A 21,015-nucleotide genomic window follows, 5' to 3' on the forward strand; every position below is an offset into this window, starting at 1 on the left:
AAATTTTTGAAACCGTTATTTTACCTTTATTTCAGGATAACATAGCATACGCAAATTATTCCATATTATTTACTCAAAAACATCCAGGATTTTCATTTTATTAATTTTAAGCTGGTAGGTCAAATGATACTTGCAATTTAAAAAAGCAAACCAATTTTGACAGCTGTAATGTAACCTCCAGAAAACAATTTATTTATTATGGAAAAATTGGAAAAAGGAGACTGATAATTGTAATAAAATGGAAGAAGTTGATACTATTATATTAGAAACTTTAAAAGCTCTCAACTGGTACTTATTTTTCCATTACTTTTATGGCTTATTCATTGATCTCATTTCAGTGATTTGCCAGAAGAAATCTCGAGTTTGAGACAGTTTGATGAAGATATTGTTATCTTATGTGTATCTACATGTTTGGAAACTATAATTCCTTCCTCAAAATTCCCAAAAAAGTTATCCCCTTCAATGGCAATTAGACTCAAAACGGCATCATATTTAGCCGAACAAATCAAAGACATTGGCTATAGAGATGAAATTGGGTATCAAACATTACTTTATTTCAATGAAACTGAAATAAGAAGACTTTTCATTTTCCTAATAGAAAAACTGCCAAAAGATCCAGAAAGCTCTGTTCAAACTGAAGACGTAGGGTATATAGCAAAGTTGTTGAGGGATATCAAAAAAAACTTGATACCTAATCCTATATGGATTCCCTCTTCACTTCATTATAAAGGAACCCATTCAAAGGAAGGTCATTTAGAAATGAGAAGTTATGGGAATAGTTGCCCGTTGAATATAAAAAAATTGACAATACCATCTTCTGACCAAACTTCTGAAGGTATCTTGTTTCTCATTTGAGTTTAATTGTGTTTTTCTTTCACTTTATTCAAATATGAATGAAAATATGTTCGTATTTTTACAAGATGAAATGCCCTTTACGTACTAAATATAATACATTTTGTCTACTGAAAATAAAATTGAATTCTTATTTTATAGGATTCCGGGATTATTATGTTAATATTTTACCTGCAGTTACAAAACAGTGTTCACCCAATCAACTAATACCATCTTTACTTTTTGAGGATTGCAAATTTTCAAGAGAAAACAAAGATTTACTGCATTATCTCAAAAGTATCCCAAATCTTGGAAATAAATCAGAAATAAGTTCTTCAGTTGATAATACTGTGGAAGAAGTGGAATTGCAGACAGAAACTGAACTGACCTGGGAGGATGAGTCCACAAAAGCAGTCTCTACATTTAACGAAAACACTGTTGAAAGTTTGAATGAAGAATTGGAAGTGAAGCAAACAGAGCTTCTACAGCTGAAGAAATCTGTTGAAAGTGACATGGATGTTCTATCTGAGGTAATTATTAGTTTCCTCTTTTCAATAGGACTGTGTCTTCTGCCTGTCATTGGTCCGTATCCTGTGAAATAGAGTCTTCATATATATATAGTATTTCCTGTAGGAAATTCTTTATAGCGATATTATTCATTATTTTCAGTTGAATGAAGTTAAGCAAGTGGAAGAAAAACGATCAGAAGAACTCAAATATAACTTAAACATCAAGAAAAAGACCATGGAAATAGTAAGTAGTGAGGAAAATATACAAAAACTGAAGGATGTGTTGGTTTCTAAATCAAACAGTAGATTGATGAAAATGAATCAAAAATGGAACGAGATAAAACAATCGCTAATTCAAAAACAAGATAATCTACAGAGCATCCTATCAGAGAAAGAATCTAAATTACAAGAGAAAGAAGTTAAATTGAAACATATAATGGCAACTTATGAAGAAATGCGTGTGGACTTCAAGAATAAAGTGGAGTTGGAAAAAAAACTTGTGGAGAAACATAAAAATGCTCCTCAAAATATAAATAGGTAAGAATCCTAATTTTTGACCATTTCTATTCAATGTAATATCTGGACAATGCATACTTTTATCAAGATCGGGTGATAAAAGTGAAGTGATTTCTTGATCTTCTTCAGGTCAACTTATACAAATAATATTATTGAGATAATAGGCAATATAAAAAAGCAGAATCATGAAATTCAAAAAATTCTTCAAGATACAAAGCAAGTACAAAAAGATATCAACACTTTGAGTGGACAAATTGATAGATCTTTCACAATTTCTGATGAATTGATCTTTTTGGTGAGTGGATTTTATTTTCAAAAAATTAACGTGATGAGTGTTGATTTATGAATTAATTTTTTTCAGCATGCTAAGGAAGATGAAACATCGAAAAAAGCATATAAATTGTTGGTTTCGCTGCATAATGAGTGCGGAGAAATAGTAAAAATTTTATCTGATATAGGTTTCGTTGAGAGGGAATGTAGAAATCTTCAAGAACAACTTGATATTGAGGCCGTTAAACAAACATCGGTTAAGTTACAGAGGGTTACTGAAGACCTTCAAAAAATCAGAGAGGAGAATGTTAATCTTCAAAAACAAGTTCAATGATCTAGTCACCTTAAAGATACTTCAGATATACGTTATTCAAGAAAAAAATGTTTATCAATTTTATATGATATTTTCATTAAAAGCTTCAATATTTGTTTTTTGCATTGAATAAATGTAAAGTGAGGAGAGAGTTTTTCCTCTTTTCAGGAATTCGCGGCGTATAGACAATTATTGAATTTAAAAAAATGGGAATGACGATGCAATCAATGTTTAAAACAATGTGTATGGAAAAAGATACATTCATGCAAAATTCCATTGGGAATTAAAAAAAATTGAATTCAATTCGCAATACTTTTATTAACTATTCTATTTCCTAACATGAGGTGGAATATATTCCTCGGCAACTTCTTTTGGTTTCTCCTTGAAAAACAAAGAATCCTTTGCCTCATTAGCTTTTAACTCTTCTTTTTCCTCAATTTCCAGCTCAATTTTCTCTTCATTTTCGAAGAACCAAAGTTTGGTTTCTTTGATTTTCAATTCTTCTTTCAATGCTTCAACCTTCTTTAATCTCTCAATTCTTTTGAATTCTTCTTCCTTCTCGTGAAGGAGATCCAGTCGTTTTTGATCCCATTCGCTGAATAACTTGCACTGAGAAGCTATGTCAGTTTCAGAGCAAGTTTGAATAGCTTCCTCAACTTTAGATTTTAATAAAGAATTCAAGTCACAGGAAGATAATTTTACTTTCTCTAGTTTGGCTTTCAACTCGCTATCCTCTGGTAATAAATCCAATATTTCTTTGATTAAGGGCAGGTTATTCTTTACCGATTCCTCCAATTTTTGTTCAGCCTTATCATTAGAGCCAAAAAGTGAAGCTCCCAAAATATAGAAAGAAACACTGAGAGAATCATTCTTTGCTTTAGTCAAATACATGAGTGTTTTTCCAATAATCTTTTTACAATCTCGTAAATCAAAATGTTGATCATCATATTCATTTCTGATATATTTCACTCTAACTTTAACTTCTTCTTCTGGTTCCTCTGGACCTGGTGGGAAAGACCATTCTCCCTTATTCAATAAACAATTATAACAATGTAATAAACTCAAACTGTGGGAGATAGGGTGTTCTGGATCTTCCTGCAGCATTAAATGACTGGCTATTCTTGCTCCAGAAACATAGTCTCCTTTCAACCAAAAATGATCTAGTAAAATATTTGTCATATGTGTATCTAAGAATATACCATAATTCAACCTATCGTCAAGAACAGTATGGAGATCATTTTCTTTTCCATTATTCAATAAAGTTTTTACTACGGCATAAGACAATGATGGCAATGAGTTGCTAGTTTCTGAAGTGAGACGAAGTTTATGCACTAAATCCAACATTTCATCATCAAACACATCATTGTTAATTCCATTGACGAACACGTCAACATCTATGGAACTCATAAATTTGGTCTTTTGAAAATTCATGTCCAGTTCATGATAAAATTCATCCAGATTCATTTTCTGGAACAGGGGCTGATTAAGTCGGTTTTCCCAAACTTCATTACATTGATAAGCTGGGGATAAGAAAAATCTCGAAATTATTTTTATGGATCTTGAGTTATGCACATTTTTTGCAAGTTGTGAGATACGAAACAATTTGAACATAATGAAGAATTTTTTTGAATCAGGTCGTTCCTCTTTGGTTTTATTCAAATGTGTTGTTACATATATTTTTTATGAAAAATATTCTTTTTATATTTTGTATAAACGTTGTTTTCTGAATTTTTAGGTTAATCGGTTATACGAACTACGTTCATATAAAAAAATAAAAAATCTAGATATATATATTACCTCATCTCACTGATGGAAAATTTTAATATACCACACTCATCCATTGAAAAATCTCATTCGTAAAGTTGAAATCAAAAATTTTAAATGTGAACTTTTTCAGACAGTAGTTTAGATGATAGCCAATTTTCAGTAGTTCCAATGAGTTCGAAAATTGAAGTCAAGTGAGAAGAAAACAAATATTTTCCTTCGTGTAATGAGATTTTCCGATTTTCTTCAAAATGGAATAGGAATTGCAATTTTTGTTTTTTCAGTACTATCATAAGGCCAACTTATGAACTTGGGTCTGTTTAATCGTATGAACATTAAAGTTGGTTGCAAAATATCGAAAATTTTCTCACCCTTATTATATGAAACAATTTCAGGATTCTGCTTCAAATAAAGGGATGTATTCAGAATGGACTTCCTTAACTTTACTAATACAAAACTACGGGGAAGAAAACAAAAGTGTTTTGGAGAAATTCGGGTTGTTGACTAGTAAAGAAGTCACTTTGGCTATAGTTAAGCAGCTTGTGTCTAATCTTGGAATAACCCATTCACCAGAAGAAAGTCCATTAGTTTCAGATAAGGAGGTTTGTTTCTTTATTAAGTGATACCCTCCCGATTCTTGATCTCAGGCCAAATGAAGATACATTCACCTCATTTTGTTGTTCAGGTACAATGGTGTATGGAAGTAATATGTTTTGGTTTATCTCTTCCTTTACTGGAACATGAGAGTATTAAAGATTGTGTGAATGTATATTGCGAATGGCTCACAGCTTTATTGCCTACCCCTAAAATATGTGTTCCAAAACCTATTATAGACGACCCAAATATCTACTGTCAGAAAATTATCTCCCATTTCTACTATTTATTCATTCCAAGAAAAGGAGAAGGTAAGGAACTTGAAAATATATTTAATAATGCTATATGCTAAATTCTTACTTTTTAATTTTTGTAAGGCCTTGATACAATAAATAGACAAGCAGTATTATGTCACAGAGTTCTCAGAACTTTGAAGCAGATAGCTAATGATTCAAAAATTTTGGATAGAGAAACATGGGAATGCTTGTTGCTTTTCTTGATAGCCATAAATGATAACTTATTAGCCTTACCAACTGTGAAAGAAGATATAGCTGATCAATTATGCGAGAGGACACTCAGTGTTTTATTTGAGGTAATATCCAAGTCAAACAATGATTTGAAAATTTGAGACATTTCGATTTTCAGGTTTGGTTGATTGCTTGTGCACATAGTTTTCCATCACCGACCTTGTGGAAAACTCTGAGGGAATGCTGCATGAATTGGAGGCATCGTACTGCTCTTGTGGAGCAATGGAATCGAGTCAATTTAGCATTAACATCGAAAATTTTAGTTTTTATGTATGGGCCAACCTTTCCAGAATTGAAACTAGGTGAGTGAAAACTTTTTATGAAAAAATGATGGTCTTGATCTACATGTTCAAAAATATTCATGAAGGATGAGTGATGTACAAATGGGTGTACAAATTTAATTTTTTGTTTGTTGATTATATGTTTAATTATCATGGATTGAATTAACAGAGTTAATTTGGTTCACTTGTGGACAATAATGGGGGTTTCTTTAGTCCATTACTAGCTTTGAGTAACAGTAACAGATAAAAAAATCTATGAATAGGATTTATGTGAAACTTTTATTATAGGAGATGACGATATAATTTCCCATCCTATGAATAACGATTGCATAGCACAGAGTTGGTACAGATTCCTCAATATCATTGGAAATCCAGTTTGTTTAACAAAGCCAGAGGTATGTAAGGTCTTCAATGAATGCTTATGCTATTCTATGTTTGTTCATGACATATCTTTTTACCAAAATCTTTGACTCATGACTCTTGAATTTATTTTACTTCAGTTTGAAAATCGAAAGTGATACACATTTGTTACGGATATTTCTCAGGTCATAAGTCAAACTCAGAAATTTCTACATTTTGCCATTAATAATACCGATGTTATGGATCCCTGTCAACATCCTTGCTTGGAAGTCTTGCCTCAGATATTTCTGAAGGCTATCAAAGGTATTGCAGGACAGGTTGATGCCTTTTTGGGTGAGTTCACTTATTTTTTATATTTTCTTTGGACATGGTGATGGTACATCCTTCATGGATAATGTTCAATATAAAAATCAACTTCTATTCTTTTTTTGACTAATAATGGTCTATATGAAATGATAAAAAACAAAAATGCTAAATCTTTCATTGCTTAGAGAATAAAAGCATATATATAAAAAACATAATTCAATCCATAAAAATGCAAATGATTTCAATTAAAATGAGAAATATCACACAATTTTTAAGTTAAAATCCTCAAGCTATCTTCTTGTTGGATGTTTGGAGGGGCTAGTTGGGAGTTTGAACTGTGAAATTTTTCTGGAATAAAAAAATATTGGATTATTGCAAAACATTGAAAATGCAAGATAAAAAAGTATTTATTTATTTATAACATTAAATATGTCCAACTGCTAATGATAAATCCGGATAAGGGATTTTCGATGTTTTATACAGGTTGTTCCACACAAAATGTCCACTAAAAGTAGAAAACTTAAATACTCTTCATTCTATCTTTGAGAAGACAATTTCATTTCATTCTTTAGATACTTCTTGTGAACACTTTGCGTGAAACACCCTTTATTGTACCGTGCGTTAACAAAATCGCCATCAAGTAGGCTTCGCGAGAAGATATAATAGGCGCAATTTAGTTAAGAGCATATTCGAAAGATGATGACATATTGGGTGGCTACGTTGAGCCTAATTTCATGCTAGCTGTGACAATGCGAGCTAAAGTGACCCCGAGTACTTCCGATACGGAATATAGACCTTCAAAATTCCGTGGCCTACTTGCCGACGAATTTTTTTTAACACACGTTACAATGCATACTTTCTATATTTTTTGTGTTGTGAATATAAATATGTATCTTTTTGTTCGATGTACAATGTTTGTGAATCTCTGTAATGCTTTGGTTTAGGTATAGCACAGCCGTCATGGTGGGATTTAGTTATTTCGAGTGGCACCACTGATAAAGTGAAGGAATCTTCTCCTACTCCAACTTCTGTGCACTCTCCCACTCCTCCAACTCAGAGGAGACTGGCGAAAAGTTTCAGTGTTGCACCCTCTTCAGTGAACAAGGGTTAGCTTTTTTCAATTTTATCCTTTCTTTAATCTTTTTCTTTTTATAGCATTAATAATATTCGTTTCAATTTCACTAACCTTCTGCGTTGCGAACAGTCATTAGAAAATTAAAGCGCTTGATATATTCGGTTGAATCATGCCCTTTTTTACTTGTAATACAGTACAAATACAATTCCGAAAAATTGTCATTCCATTAAAGCGAGCTAGCCATGAAGTTCGTAGGAAGTCCCAGAGAAGTCTAAACATCTAAATGCAACTGTAGACCGGTTTCGGGATCATTGTCCCTCGTCAGTACATTATAGCGCTGACGGGAGATAAAGCACTTTCGGATTTTTTGTAGCGTAAGAAAATAGGAGTTGATGAATGGTTTTGGCAACGTCATTTTGACCTCAACGAACATTTCAAGTGTAAGAAAGATTCTAGTTACATAAACTTATCTAGCTTTTATAAAAGTGAATGGGGTATAGTGCCACAATTCTCCATAGTTTGAAGAATCTCAATAGATTTTATTGTCTGAAAATTGGCAAAAAAATTATATGTCGGTATTCTTTTATGCTCTCTTTACTACTCTCCTATTCTCGCTTTTAGATTTTCTTCTGCTTCCTTCTTCCCTATTCCCTTCATATTCCAACCATTATCACCACATCGCAGAGAACACTTTACTTCATTTTTGTATATCCCATTCAATAGGACCTCATATTTGCCCTTTCCTACTCTCTCCTCTAATTTTTTTGTAACGAACCTAGGCCGGACCTGTCACCTCTGCATCTGGAAAGGTCTAGATAGAATATAAATAGCCACGCACTGAAACAGAGTCATAGATGGTTCGTTTGCACCTCAAGTGACGTCAGTCAGGCAAAAGCCTAATAGCACCTCTTTGCTAATAGGGTACCTACTCTTACGATTTGTCAAAATCAGCTGACAGTTCGTTGCCGTGGGGCACACAAGCTTTTCCCTCCATTGATTCCCATGCTGTTTCGGTCTAGTTTGAGTGGTGTTTTGTTCATGTTTTTGGAAAAAATATTTTGTTTCCGACGTTAGATGTTCTAATCATGGACATTTCGTATAATCGAGTTTTTTTTCTTAAAATCCCGAACAGCGGGTATTCCAAAAAACTTTACATCGTCCCTTTCACCTGTACTTCCACAATTGACTCATTCATTCACTCATTGCTGTATCCCGTTACTGAGAATAAATCTACGAAAAGATTAAAAAACCAGACTATCGGTGCGATCAAACTACTAATTTCTTAGGGCTACTTGCGACTGTGTGCCCTCCTGTGACTGAAGAGACTCAACCGTGACCTACAGATCCGGGCATGGACAGTCACCAATCAGATCTGGCCGCCGCTGTATCCTTCTCGAGTCTCCATTATAACTGTGGACCAAAGACCTCCACTGTGATCTGTACAACGCTAGTTGTTTCTAGTTATGATTGGCATTAACTGATTTTAGGGATTGATGCAGTATATCCTTAAAACGCTCATACTGGCCTCCTGGTTCCGAGCTCCCTCTGTGAATTCGCCATACAGAGCTATTTTGGGGAGTCCTGCATCCTCAGAATGTGGCCGCTCCATCTGAGTCGGGCCCTCGTTACTTGAGTCTCAATTGTTATACAACTCGCGCGCTGCAAGACTTGTGCATTTGAAACTTTGTGGAACCATATGATTTGCATTATTCGTCTTAGATGACGTTGTTGCGTTTTTTCAAGCTGTTTAGTATGTCGCCTGTAGGGCGTCCAGCTTTCGCTTCGGTAAAGAAGCGTTGGGACGACCACTGCTTTAACAGCTGTCTTGGTCTTCAGATTGAGGTCATGATTTTGAAACACTCTCTTCTTTAGCTCCCAGAATGCCCGTTATGCCGAACTGATACGGTTGTGTATTTCTGTGTCCAGGTTAGCCCTAGTATTTATGAAGCTTCCCAAGTAAACTGCTCCACAAGAGTTAGAGATATCGTATTCAATCGTTCTTAAAAGTATGCAATCTTCGAGAAAATCGCTGTAAAATCATTTAAAACTCAATAACAACTTGAATCGATCCAATAAAAATCAGTATGAGACATTTCGTCAATCTGGTCGCCTTTTTTCTGAAGTTTGGTTCTTTGCATATGCTTCATGAATGTTCTTATTTTGAAATGAAGTCAGTTTATCAACGGCTTCGATTTTAAACGAGTTTTCTGAAAATGCCAAGACGTAAATTAACAAACGCTGTGGCTAATAGGGTTATCGGAATGCTACAGGGTGGCCTAACTCAGGTTGTTGTAGCGAAAAGGCTCCAAGTCAGCCAAAGTGTGATATCTCGACTTTGGAATAGGTTCAGGGAGACAGGTTGCGTGTTGGAAAGACCAAGGCTTGGTGGGTGATGAAAAAGAACATCTGCTCAGGATCGTTTCATCACCGTTTCGGCGAGAAGAAACCCTACAGAATGCTACGGAATACTCTTCAAAATGCAGATGGGGTCCAAGTTTCCATCGAAACTATCAGACGACGTTTGAGAGAGGTGAATCTAGGTTATAGACGTCCATTAAGAGGAGTTTCATTAACATGTGACCATAAGCGTCCAAGACTGAAATGAGCAAGGCAACATATGAATTGGAACGATCAATGGCGTAGTGTCCTTTTCACTGATATCCATATATGGACGATTTTCAGATTCTCGAAGAATAAGGGTAGGGGCAATCCCATGCATACCCCGTAATCGTCGCTATGTCCAAGAAGTCCATCCATTCCGAGGAGGTAGTGTTATGGTATAGGCCGGGATATGTTTCAACGGTCACACAGATCTACACATTTGTCCTGGGAATGTGACCGCCTTACACTATAGGCAGCATGTCATTGTCAATGTTAGGCCAAATTTTCACGCTGCTATTGGTGAAACTTTTCAATTTCTAGACGATAACGCTAGACCGCACCGTGCAGCCATAGTTGAGAATGCGCGCGAGGAGCTTGGTATTCCACATTTACCAATACCTCTGCAGTCACCAGATTTGAATTGCATAGAACATGCATGGGATATGCTCCAAAGAAGATTAGATATTCATCAACCTAACCCAGAATCCTTAAGTGATCTGAGAGAGCGTCTGCCCCGTTTATGGAACCAAATTGCTCAAGAAATGTTCCACAACCTCGTGTGTAGTATGCAAAGAAGATGTCAAGCTGTTATTGATGCCCGTGGAGGCCATATATTGTATCGATAGTCTTAAAATGCTTGAATTCGCGGGGAATAAAATTTCGTTATTTTACTCGATTTTTCTTAACCAGCCCTGTATACGCTGCAGACCTACAGGCTAAAATTAATTTGCAACTTGAAATCATATCAATATGAATTTTCATCACAAAAATCTTATTTTAACTATATTTTCTTGCCATTTGAGTTAATATCCCTAACTCATGTGGAGCAGTTTATATCTGTTTGAAGGCTTTCTGGCGGACTTCCAGGATTTTGGTTTAGCAACGAACGGTCAGCTGATTTTGACAAATCGTTTGAGAACCCTCATAACCCTATACAGGTCAACGTCAGTTTGACAAAAGTGGGTTAGCACAGATCACAGGCAGGGGTAGGTAGTACCGATTCAACGCATCGATATCGAAGAGTACTGTTTTTGGCCTCGTTATTTTGAAATTTGTTCATTATGATTTTATAAGTCAAATCGGCCTAAAAGTTGAAATACCTGGCCTTCTTGTATCGTATACTAATTTTAGCTAGATTCCTTGTGGGCTGAGGAATATGTGACTGTTTTTTCCATGTATTTCGTACAGTAAAACTGATAGTAATGTTCCCCGAACGCAATCGTAATTTCTTCACGAATTTTTTGTGTATCGCATCGAATCCGGAAGAACTCTCCCCATTTACGATTAACTAACAATGCGAAAAATACAATCTCGCCGATACTTCTGTAAAAGATATTTTCGGTAGTTATTTATCGGAGCAATAAAAAGGAAAGATAGGATCCAGTATGTATTGTTGAATCACATCAGGTTCAAGTCCATGAACGTTACGGCTCATTGATATGCACGTCGTGATAGTGTGCTAAGTGCAGAACCGCAATTCGCCTCTTCAGTCAGTCATATTATTATATTTTGAGTGAAATATTCAGGTGCCCCGAAGACCTCTCTGATCGGACTCACGACCAGCAGGACTTCGATTCCGAATGCGACCTCAGGCTCTTCTGGACCCTCATCGTCAACCAGTCTCTCTTGTAAGTAAAATATTGCATCGGCGTTCGAAACTTATTTGGTAAACATTGCACGTCTTAATTTTATGCGAGAAATTTCTTGATAAATATTCAGGAAACATACTGCGGACGGCCCATCTCAAAAACGAATGGATTGAATGAAAAAAAAATGAAATATGCTGAACTCAGATAGAAGGTACTTCAAATGAGGTATCACTTTCCCTATCTTCCCTTTTCAAAATATAGGGGTTGGGGTTGTGACACTAAGCGTTGAAGCGAATTTGGTCTTAAAAGTTGTCCTTCTGTTCTTAGATTGTTTCTGTATTGGTTCTTGTCAAGCGAGAGAAAAGAAAAAATGTTGAATGAATTCAGTCTTCCTTATGATGGCGTATATGCAGTTTGGATTTTATTTCTACAATTTATATTACTATGTTATTTTTCCTGGAATATTTGAAATATTGAATTGCGTCAGTTTTTCATCATTCATACATCAAATACAAACAATAAGCAGTAAAAATTTTATGCGAGTAACTGCCCTTTGAATTGATAGTACCTAGGCTAGGAGAGCCGGAAAACAATCGAATATAGGCAAGACTCTTCGTTTTTGAGATACAAGGTGATTTATTGATTTGACCAGAATTTTCGGATAGGTATAACCATGCCGGGATTTGTTTTCGCCGTCTTTGGACAAAAGACAAGCTGCTGCAGACCAGGGCTCTGTTGCTCCAGACTACATTGTAATTTTTCAAATGATTGTAAATTTTGAAATGAATTACATCACATTCAGAACTGGAAAAACTAAGGGAAAACTGAAGAACTTTTCGCAAAAATGAAAGCATTCTTTTGAACCAGAATATGAATTGTTCAATTCAAATTTCAGATAGGAACAAAGTACAAAGATAAAAGTTAAAAGATTGGTGCATAAGCCACGTCTCAGATATTTTGATATTTGCTTTTGGGTCTAATAAACCTCCCTCTACATATGGAATATCAATTGATCTTTAATAATGATAATTTTATTCAATCCCCTCCGACATTTACATATATATGGGCGCGTCAATAGAAAGAAAGCAAACAAAACAGTACAATACAAGTAATAAGCAAAAGAATAGTAATATAAATAGGGTTTTTCATTAGATCTTAGAACGGCACACAAAGCTTTAATTTTTTTCTTATCAAGTGATTAACCTCATGGCCTACATTTTTCGATATGGTTCTTGTGAGCAGTTTGATGGCCTGAGACGACAATAAACTGTCAAATTTGAACACAATTCGTTGAACGGTTCGAGAGTTATATCTGACCTAAATTTCCGCACGAATCAATAAATCGCCCTGTATCTTAGGAAGAGAAGAGCCTTAGCCCCTATTCAATTGTTGTTTTCTGGCTCCCCTGGGTACCAATTCACCAAGTATATTCACTATGTAGAGCGAACCCTGTATATTTCAAAAGACCGAAAGTATTGGTGTTAATTTCAAATTTTTGGTCATACCTGGTATTGATTAGACTTGAATAATATAATGGATGCATGAAATAACAACACCATAAATGTCTCATAAAAATCGAAAATACAAAAATACATGAATATAGTCATTGTATTCAGATTGCCGTTATTGATCAGCAATAAAATGTTATGACAGTTTCTTTTCGTCCGTAAGAAAAACAATTGTGTTGAATTGATACGTTCGTTCTGAGAAGTATATGCAGGTTTCAATATATGTAATTCTAAATTTTTTGCATACACAAGCAGTGAAGCAGCTTCGAATTGATTTGGGGTTTGAAAAGAAATCTTTTTCTTTCAGCATTAACTTCCATCAATTTAGAACCCAAACCAACCTTAGCGCCTGCGAGGCCAAAATGCAACAGTATACTGCATTTATTTGGAGAATGGTTGTTTGATGCAGCTTACATCGATACGGACTGCCATTCAAGTAAGTTTTTTTTTCATTGATCATTACGAATTTGATGACGTGAAATAGTACTAGGAATCTATCAGTGGAGCATTGAATTCCGCTATATTTCATTGGCCCCAGTTTCAACTCAACCCAACTTTTTGGGAATTTTTCGAAGGTCATCTTTCGAGTCGTTTATCTTCCAGGAAAATTATCGTAGACCTAAATGTGGTACATATTCTGAAAGAACAATTCTTCTAGTAATAAATCATCCATTTCGGCACAACCGTTCGGTCTTCAGGAAGTTTTAAATGAACCCAACTTTTTGGGAATTTTTCGAAGGTCAGCTTTCGAGTAGTTTTTCTTCTAGGATAATTATCGTAGATCTGAACTTGTTACATATTCTGAAAGAGGAACTCTTCAAGTAATCAAACTGAGAAATTCATCCATCTCGACACAACCGTTCGGTCTTGACGAATTCTCAAGTGAAAATTGCAATTTTTGAAAAATGCCATTTCCAAGATAAAAATCTGAACGAAGGGAGATAGGTTCTCGAATTTGCTCGCAATAGATTGAGCGTGTTCGAAAACCTATATTTTCATACCAAAATTTCAAATATCTGGCCCTGTTTAGGGGAAAATTTACTTTTTTGATTTTGCACTTTTCATTTTCGAGTTGACTTCGAAGAGCTCTCTGGAGTGCAATTCTCTTTCGAATCATCAACTGCTTGGTTTTCTAGAATCTTCAAAACAAATTCTTTGCACTCCATATCCTAAGACAGTAATACAACATCCTGATTTTCAGACCGAGTAGAAAATAGGTCATTTTAGGGGGGTCTAACCCCTTGCTCATATGACTAAAAAAATCGAGATTTTCGAAATCGAATATTTGTGCTAGGTTGGAAGACTAGGCAACGCTGATTATATAACCGGAAATCTCAATTCGATCAGACGCATATAACAGGAGATATCGCAGATTGAAAATTGATTGCAATTTTTGAAAAATGCCATTTCCAAGATGAAAATCTGAACGGAGGGAGATAGGCTCTCGAATTTGCTCTCAATAGATCGAGCGTGTTCGAAAACCCATATTTTCATAACAAAATTTCAAATATCTGGCCCTGTTTAGGAGAAAATATATTTTTTGTTTTTCCACTTTTCATTTTCGAGTTGACATCGAAGAGTTCTCTGGAGTGCAATTCTCTTTCGAATCATCAACTGTTTGGTTTTCTAGAATCTTCGAAACAAATTCTATTCACTCCATATCCTAAGACACTATTAGAACATCCTGATTTTCAGAGAAACTAGAAAATAAGTCATTTTAGGGGTTCTAACCCCTTGCTCGGAAATCCCAATTCGATCAGACGAATATAACAGGAGATATCATAGATTGAAAATTGCAATTCTTGAAAAATGCCCCTTTTCGAGATGAAAATCTAAACGAAGGGAGATAGGCTTCCGAAATTGCTCGCAATAGATTTAGCATGTTCGAAAACCTACATTTGTCTACCAAACTTTCGTATATTTAACACTTGTTACCAGAAAATAAAATTTTTCATTTTTACATTATTCAACTTTCGAGTTAGGTTGTATCTAGCAGAAAAATCATAGTAGATGTAAACGTGATACAACCCTTATTTCTGTATTCTGGATGATAATAATAAAGTAAAGCATTGTATAATAAATACACTTAAGGTTTGACATCCCAAAATGCTTTGAATTATAAACCTAAAGTGTATTTTTCACAGAATTAATTAATAAGTACAGAATGCTCTATTTGAGGCAATTGACTGAGGACGAAGAATGTATAAGCCAAATATTATAAAAATGTGTAGAGTGGTTCATACACTGCGCAAAAAAATTAACGCACATTCTGAAAATCTCAATGAAAGTTAACTCTATATTGACTTTATAACTTATTTTTTATGTTCTCTCGGGAAGGTTTTGAACGAAACAAGACACATTAAATGGAAGAAAAATTCAGGATTTCACCGAATCTTATGTGAAAGAAGAGAAATGAACAATTTTCAAAATACTGATAAGTGATATAATACATGGTATTTCCACCCCTTGCGTTAATTACAGCTCGGCAACGACGTTTCATACTCAAAATGAGTGATCTTAAAATGTTCTGATCTAATCCTTCCCAGATTTCTCCGAGTTGGATTCCTAAGTCATTGAGAGTAGCTGGATGATTTTCTGAACTTCTCAGCCTTCCTTTGAGTTTGTCCCAAACCTGCTCCATCGAATTGAGATCTGGACTTCTTGCTGGCCATTCCATTCGAGAGACTTCAACCTCTTCAAGGTACTCCTGAACGATGCGCGCACGATGGGGTCTGGCATTATCGTCCATAAAAATGAAATTTTCACCAATGTAGGGGGAAAATGGCACTACATGCTCTTCAAGAATGTTCCTTATATACTTATCAGCATTCATAGCTCCATTATCAACGACCACTAGGTCTGTGCGAGCAGTCAAATATATTCCACCCCATACCATAATCGATCCTCCCCGAAACCAGTAGTATTCAGGAATTGCACTGAGCATATCTTTCATGTGGACGTCTGTATACAAGGGACCGTCGATCACAATGGTAGAGGCAGAATCTAGACTCTGAAGAGAACTCTTTCCCAATCGGCCTCTTCCCAATGGATATGCTCTCTCGCAAAATCCAAACGCGCATATTCTCTGAGGCGATTTCTTATTGTCTGAGTGCTAATTTGCACCTCATGAGTTTGCTCAAGCTGAATTTGAAGGAGGCGAGCGGTTACAAACCGTTGTCTCAACGAAGAAACTCTCAAGTAACGTTCTTGAATGGCAGTTGTTACCCGTGGTCTACCCTGTCCTGGTTTCGGACATTCATACCTGTCTCCCTGAATCGCTGCAACATTCTGGACACACTTGTATGGGAAACTCCAAACCTTTCTGCAATTCTTGTGTATGTCCACCGTTCTTCTCGCAAAACTACCGCTTGGGCACATTCCTCTTGGGTCAAATTGCGTGTTTCGCGTTGCATAGCGATCGAGTGTAGAAAATCAAACGAAAAAAAAAACTATTGATCACTAGAATTGATGGAGAACAACTGATTTCAGAATGGAGCCAATACATTCAAAATCTGATATCATCTTTTTTTATTCCTGCTGGGAAAAACATCTGTATTGAAGAAAACCGTTGAAAGTGGATAACATATCCAAGCATAATTCTGATAAAAATAATTATCATTGAGTACACCTTCAGTCGTAGAATAAATTTGAGATTTCCATAATGTGCGTGAATTTTTTGCGCAGTGTATGTTATGATTATGAGATAGATCCATAAAACATAGGTTATTCAGAGGCATCTTGGTGTCTTCTATCTACCCTTACTGTATGGGCATTTCCCAATCCTGTACACCTGAAGCCTGTAAAAAAGTATACATATTTACATCTTAAACTGGGGATTGCGTGATTATAAGTACTTGAATCAAAAATTGAAACCATTGTTTTTCGAAAGATATTCGTCTGTAATTTTAGATTGTATTTCTCCGGGATTTTGCCGATTGCATCTGCCATCAGTATTGCAAAAGTACCATCTGCCAATCCCCACTCTTCAGTGGGGCTTGGAAGAAGTTCCCAATTTCAACCTTTCAGGTGTCCTATCATTTCCTACTTCTGACTGAACCGTTTTTCCTCTAGGACAATTTATGGAGTCCAACAAGAGGATGAGCTCCGTCATCATAGACAAGAAGAGTTCGATCAGCTTCTCGCAGTCCAGTTCTTTGAGCGACATGCCGAGCTTACCGCCAGCGCTGATGATCGACAAATTCGAGGGCGGAAAGGCCGAAGCATTGGGTACCCTCTGCAGGATAATATGCTCGAAGAAGACCGGAGAAGAGATACTACCCATGTATCTGGCCCGATTCTACATGGCCGTCCAGGTAGGTTTGAAGGTACCGCCGAACAGGGAATGCACGGAGACCATGGTGGCCATACTGATGAACTCTTCGGATCTGTTCCGATTGGACCTGGACGGCGTCAGGATGCTGATGCCCGTCTTCATCTCCGCCCTGGAGATCGTGCTGCCGGAGAAAGACCTCAAACTGAACGCCAGCATCTCGAAGGTCGAATTGAGGAGGGCCTGCATTAACATCCTGCTTTCCATGTTGATACTGCCGCTGCATTTTCAGAATGTGGCCATCAAGGATCTCATTAATACTGGTGAGTTGTTAGCGGGGGGTATTAAGAATGGGTCAAGTTTATCGAGTGAAAGTTTTTATAGGTTTTGTCTCGTAACAAATTGAGACACAATAAGGATTAGGATAAGAATTTGTTGTTTATTGAAATTGCTCTTGCGTTAGGAGTGGTTAAGTAACTTATCCTAGTGAAAATTATGTAGTACAGTTTTAAGTTATACAGACATAACTTATTTTAACACTGAAACTTTAGGATCTCAGTAGAGTCTCATGTGTTTTGAATACCTGCGTACTTGTGGAGCTTGCTTAGTGACACCTGGGAGGGGACCAGGTAAGAAAGGTAACTAAAAATAAGTCACTTCCCATGGACCAAAACTCTTGTAAGACGCTGTGAAGCTTCACAAAAAATAAATGAATTCCACATATTTTCACATGTCTGATATTGAAATATGTTATGTTATGTTATTAAGGTTACTTGAATGAAATATAACACTGTTAGAGTTATATTTCATCAGTCAGACAAAGGGTAGGGCCCAAACATACCCTAAACATGAAAATTATTCAGCCGGAAGTATTAGCGCAAGAGCACTATGCATAAGTTTCAGAGTGAGTGAGACATCTATGGTAACTCGGTTCCCTTTCTTAAGTTCACAATCTTTATTACTCTATACAGGGTGACAATTTGAAAACTTGCCAGTCCAATTATGTCACGAGAAGGAAGATGCTGGAACAGGTCAATTTCAATTCGTAGGGGGACAAATTTTGAGCAGAATTGTAAGCCGAAATCGCCCCAACCCTAGTTGTAGGAGCTATCACCCCTAAATTCTCAAAAGGGAATAGGGGGTGAGCTATACATCAATTGAAAGATCACTTGACCCTCTACATGAATACTATGGTTTGCAAATTTTTATTGAGTCATCGAAGTAGTTACAGGGGCTGACAATTTGAAAACTTGCCAGGCCAGTTATGTCACGACAAGGATGTTTTCAGAGAAAATGTCGGAACAGGTCAGTTTTTATTCGGAGGGGGACATGTTTCTAGCAGAATTGTAAGCCCTAAATTCTTAATAGGGAATAGAGGGTGAGCTATACCTCAATTGGAAGACAATAGTATTATGTAGAGAGACATACTGTCTTCCAATTGAGGTTTAGCTCACCCTCTATTCCCTATAAGGAATTTAGGGGTGACAGCTCCTACACCTAGGTTTGAAGAGATTTCGGGTTACAATTCTGCTCAAAATATGTCCCCCTCCCTTTGAAAATTGATCTGTTCCGGCATTTTCTCTGGAAACATCCTTGTCGAGACATAATTGGCCTGACAAGTTTTCAAATTGTCACCTCCTGTAACGACTTCCAAGAATTAATAAAAATTTGCAAACCATAGTATTCATGTAGAGGATCAAGTGATCTTTCAATTGAGGTTAATCTCACCCCCTTTTCTCTATTAAGAATTTAGGGGTGATCTCCCCTACAGCTAGGGTTGAGGAGGTTTTGGCTTACAATTCTGCTCGAAATATGTCCCCTCCGAATAATAATTGAGCTGTTTCGGCATTCTCTCTGAAAACATCCTTGTCGCGACATAATTGGCCTGGCAAGTTTTCGAATTGTCACCCTGTATATATGTGCTGTGTATGTGTATGTACCATGACTGCCATGTGCGCGCAATATATAGCATACAGTACAGGGTGGGCAAAATTGGTAATACCTGAACTACAACTTTTCAACCCAAGGATATAGAGAAAAATGAATGTACCATTCATGTCGCCTTTTTTCGAAAAAGTAATAATACCATCAATTGCATTCCTCTATATTCTTTTGTTTTTGAGTTATAGGCCAAAATTTAAATTTGGGCGATTTCAACTTTGGTCATTATCTCCGTTTCTGTTCGTGCTAGGATGACACTTTTTTTATTGCAATGCTGTGGCGTACTATGATTTTTTCCTACAGGTTTATTTGCTGAGCTATAACATAAAGTTGTGTTTTTTCTTATGAAAACAGTAGTTTAAAATGACTTAGAAAGAATCGCCATTTTTTTTACCGTTTCAGAAATATATTATATATCACCTTCAGCCTTTCTAAGTCATTTCAAACTACTGTTTTCATAGGAAAAAATACATCTTTATGTTATAGCTCAGCAAATATACCTGATGAAAAAAATCATAGTACGCCACTGGATTGCTATAAAAAAGTGTTTGTATGATGTTTTCATTTCAACATCCTAGCTTAAACAGAAACGGAGATAATGACCAAAGTTGAAATTTTTATTTTGACCTAAAACACGAAAACAAAAGAAGATAGAATAATGCAGTTAATGGCATTATTAGTTTATCGAAAAAAGAAGACCGTAATGTGCCATGCATTTTTCTTTATCTCGTTTGGTTGAAAAAGTTGTAATTCAGGTATCACCAATTTTGCTCACCCTGTACAGTGTACTGGGTTTATGAGAGCACATGTTTTTTTTCGTTATACTCTGTATAATTCGTGAGTGACATTTAGTTATTTGTGAAGAGTAGTGAAAATTATGGAAGAAGAGAAAATGGAAATGTGTATTTTGTAAACAATTTCATGATAGTTTAATATTATTTTCCAAAGAGACAATTGATAAGTGTAAAAAAAATTAAAACAACGAAAAATACATAACCTAAAATACAAAGATATAATTTTACCGGATGATTTGTACGACAGGGGTTATCATCGTGAATGTTATAAATCTTGGGTTGCCCAAAAAATATTATTCTGCTATTAAAAAAAAAAAAATGCTAAAAGAACAAATTTATCGAGTTTTCTCGAAAATACATCAGTTGCATCGACTTCAAGTCTATGAAGTATTCCTATTATTACTAATGATCCAAGTACAGCTTCTAGATGAAGTCAACAAAGAAATTTTACAGTTCCGGATGCAGATATAGTATAAACCATAGCCTACTAGAAGTTCGAGGCCGTAATGTTAGACGTTGCCGTTGTTACCATCGGAGGGTCACGAAGCACGGCATATAGAGAGAGAGTGCACGGATTTGATAGGCAACTTCAACAGTTTTCGATTCAATTCCGATTTGCTTTGAATTCACTTTAAAATTAAAAACTGTAGGGAGGAAAACAATACAGCATTTAGTTTATTTGCGATCAGTTTCATAATGTTTTATCGCAAATAATCCAGAACTCACCACGAGGAGGTAGCTGTAGTATTGAGTTCCACAAGATTACAATCAGAATATAAGTATTATTCGATTTTCTGGGGCATTAAAACTGAATCAAGCATGCGATTGAAATAAAATCATTTCTTAAAATAGAATAAAATGAAAATGATTTGCCGGATGAAGAAGTGTTAATGAATAAGAGTCTCTAATCAACCGATAGGAATCTGGAAATTGGAAATGAATTAGAGATGCCCACAAAAACAATTC

General features: G+C 35.8%; 3 protein-coding genes across 5 annotated transcripts in view; 2 read left to right on the forward strand and 1 right to left on the reverse strand.

Annotated features, from left to right (window-relative positions):
• Positions 1–82: 82 nt before the first annotated feature.
• Positions 83–2,554, forward strand: LOC123310493 (coiled-coil domain-containing protein 22 homolog). Its single transcript, XM_044893975.1, has 6 exons — positions 83–288; positions 339–835; positions 994–1,361; positions 1,501–1,877; positions 1,986–2,151; positions 2,218–2,554. Exons 1-6 carry the CDS (start codon positions 239–241, stop codon positions 2,458–2,460), a joined length of 1,701 nt encoding a protein of 566 aa, XP_044749910.1. The 5' UTR covers positions 83–238; the 3' UTR covers positions 2,461–2,554.
• A 183-nt stretch (positions 2,555–2,737) lies between these two features.
• On the reverse strand, positions 2,738–4,193 carry LOC123310494 (28S ribosomal protein S27, mitochondrial-like). Its single transcript, XM_044893976.1, has one exon. It carries the CDS (start codon positions 4,048–4,050, stop codon positions 2,767–2,769), a length of 1,284 nt encoding a protein of 427 aa, XP_044749911.1. The 5' UTR covers positions 4,051–4,193; the 3' UTR covers positions 2,738–2,766.
• A 181-nt stretch (positions 4,194–4,374) lies between these two features.
• LOC123310491 (ral GTPase-activating protein subunit beta) overlaps positions 4,375–21,015 on the forward strand; it is a 37,585-nt gene continuing 20,944 nt past the window's right edge. For 2 of the 3 annotated variants that reach the window (XM_044893972.1, XM_044893973.1), the window contains exons 1-10: positions 4,375–4,543; positions 4,599–4,805; positions 4,889–5,108; positions 5,175–5,389; positions 5,443–5,626; positions 5,894–6,000; positions 6,151–6,298; positions 11,474–11,575; positions 13,352–13,480; positions 17,116–17,637. In XM_044893972.1, coding sequence (XP_044749907.1) covers positions 4,508–4,543; positions 4,599–4,805; positions 4,889–5,108; positions 5,175–5,389; positions 5,443–5,626; positions 5,894–6,000; positions 6,151–6,298; positions 11,474–11,575; positions 13,352–13,480; positions 17,116–17,637 — 1,870 coding nt within the window. In that variant the 5' untranslated portion in view covers positions 4,375–4,507. Of the gene's footprint in view, positions 4,544–4,598; positions 4,806–4,888; positions 5,109–5,174; positions 5,390–5,442; positions 5,627–5,893; positions 6,001–6,150; positions 6,299–7,215; positions 7,378–11,473; positions 11,576–13,351; positions 13,481–17,115; positions 17,638–21,015 lie in introns of all 3 variants that reach the window. The other variant, XM_044893971.1, reaches the window with a different exon arrangement.

The sequence above is a fragment of the Coccinella septempunctata genome, chromosome 3 (genome assembly GCF_907165205.1).
Source record: "Coccinella septempunctata chromosome 3, icCocSept1.1, whole genome shotgun sequence".
In the NCBI taxonomy this organism is placed as follows: domain Eukaryota; kingdom Metazoa; phylum Arthropoda; class Insecta; order Coleoptera; family Coccinellidae; genus Coccinella; species Coccinella septempunctata.

Excerpts from the sequence above, each read along its gene's own strand:
- LOC123310494 (XM_044893976.1), bottom strand. The coding sequence starts at position 4,050 with ATGTTCAAATTGTTTCGTATCTCACAACTTGCAAAAAATGTGCATAAC.
- LOC123310493 (XM_044893975.1), top strand. The coding sequence starts at position 239 with ATGGAAGAAGTTGATACTATTATATTAGAAACTTTAAAAGCTCTCAAC. Across the intron at positions 1,362-1,500 it reads ACATGGATGTTCTATCTGAG|TTGAATGAAGTTAAGCAAGT; the intron begins GTAATTATTAGT and ends CATTATTTTCAG. Across the intron at positions 2,152-2,217 it reads CTGATGAATTGATCTTTTTG|CATGCTAAGGAAGATGAAAC; the intron begins GTGAGTGGATTT and ends AATTTTTTTCAG.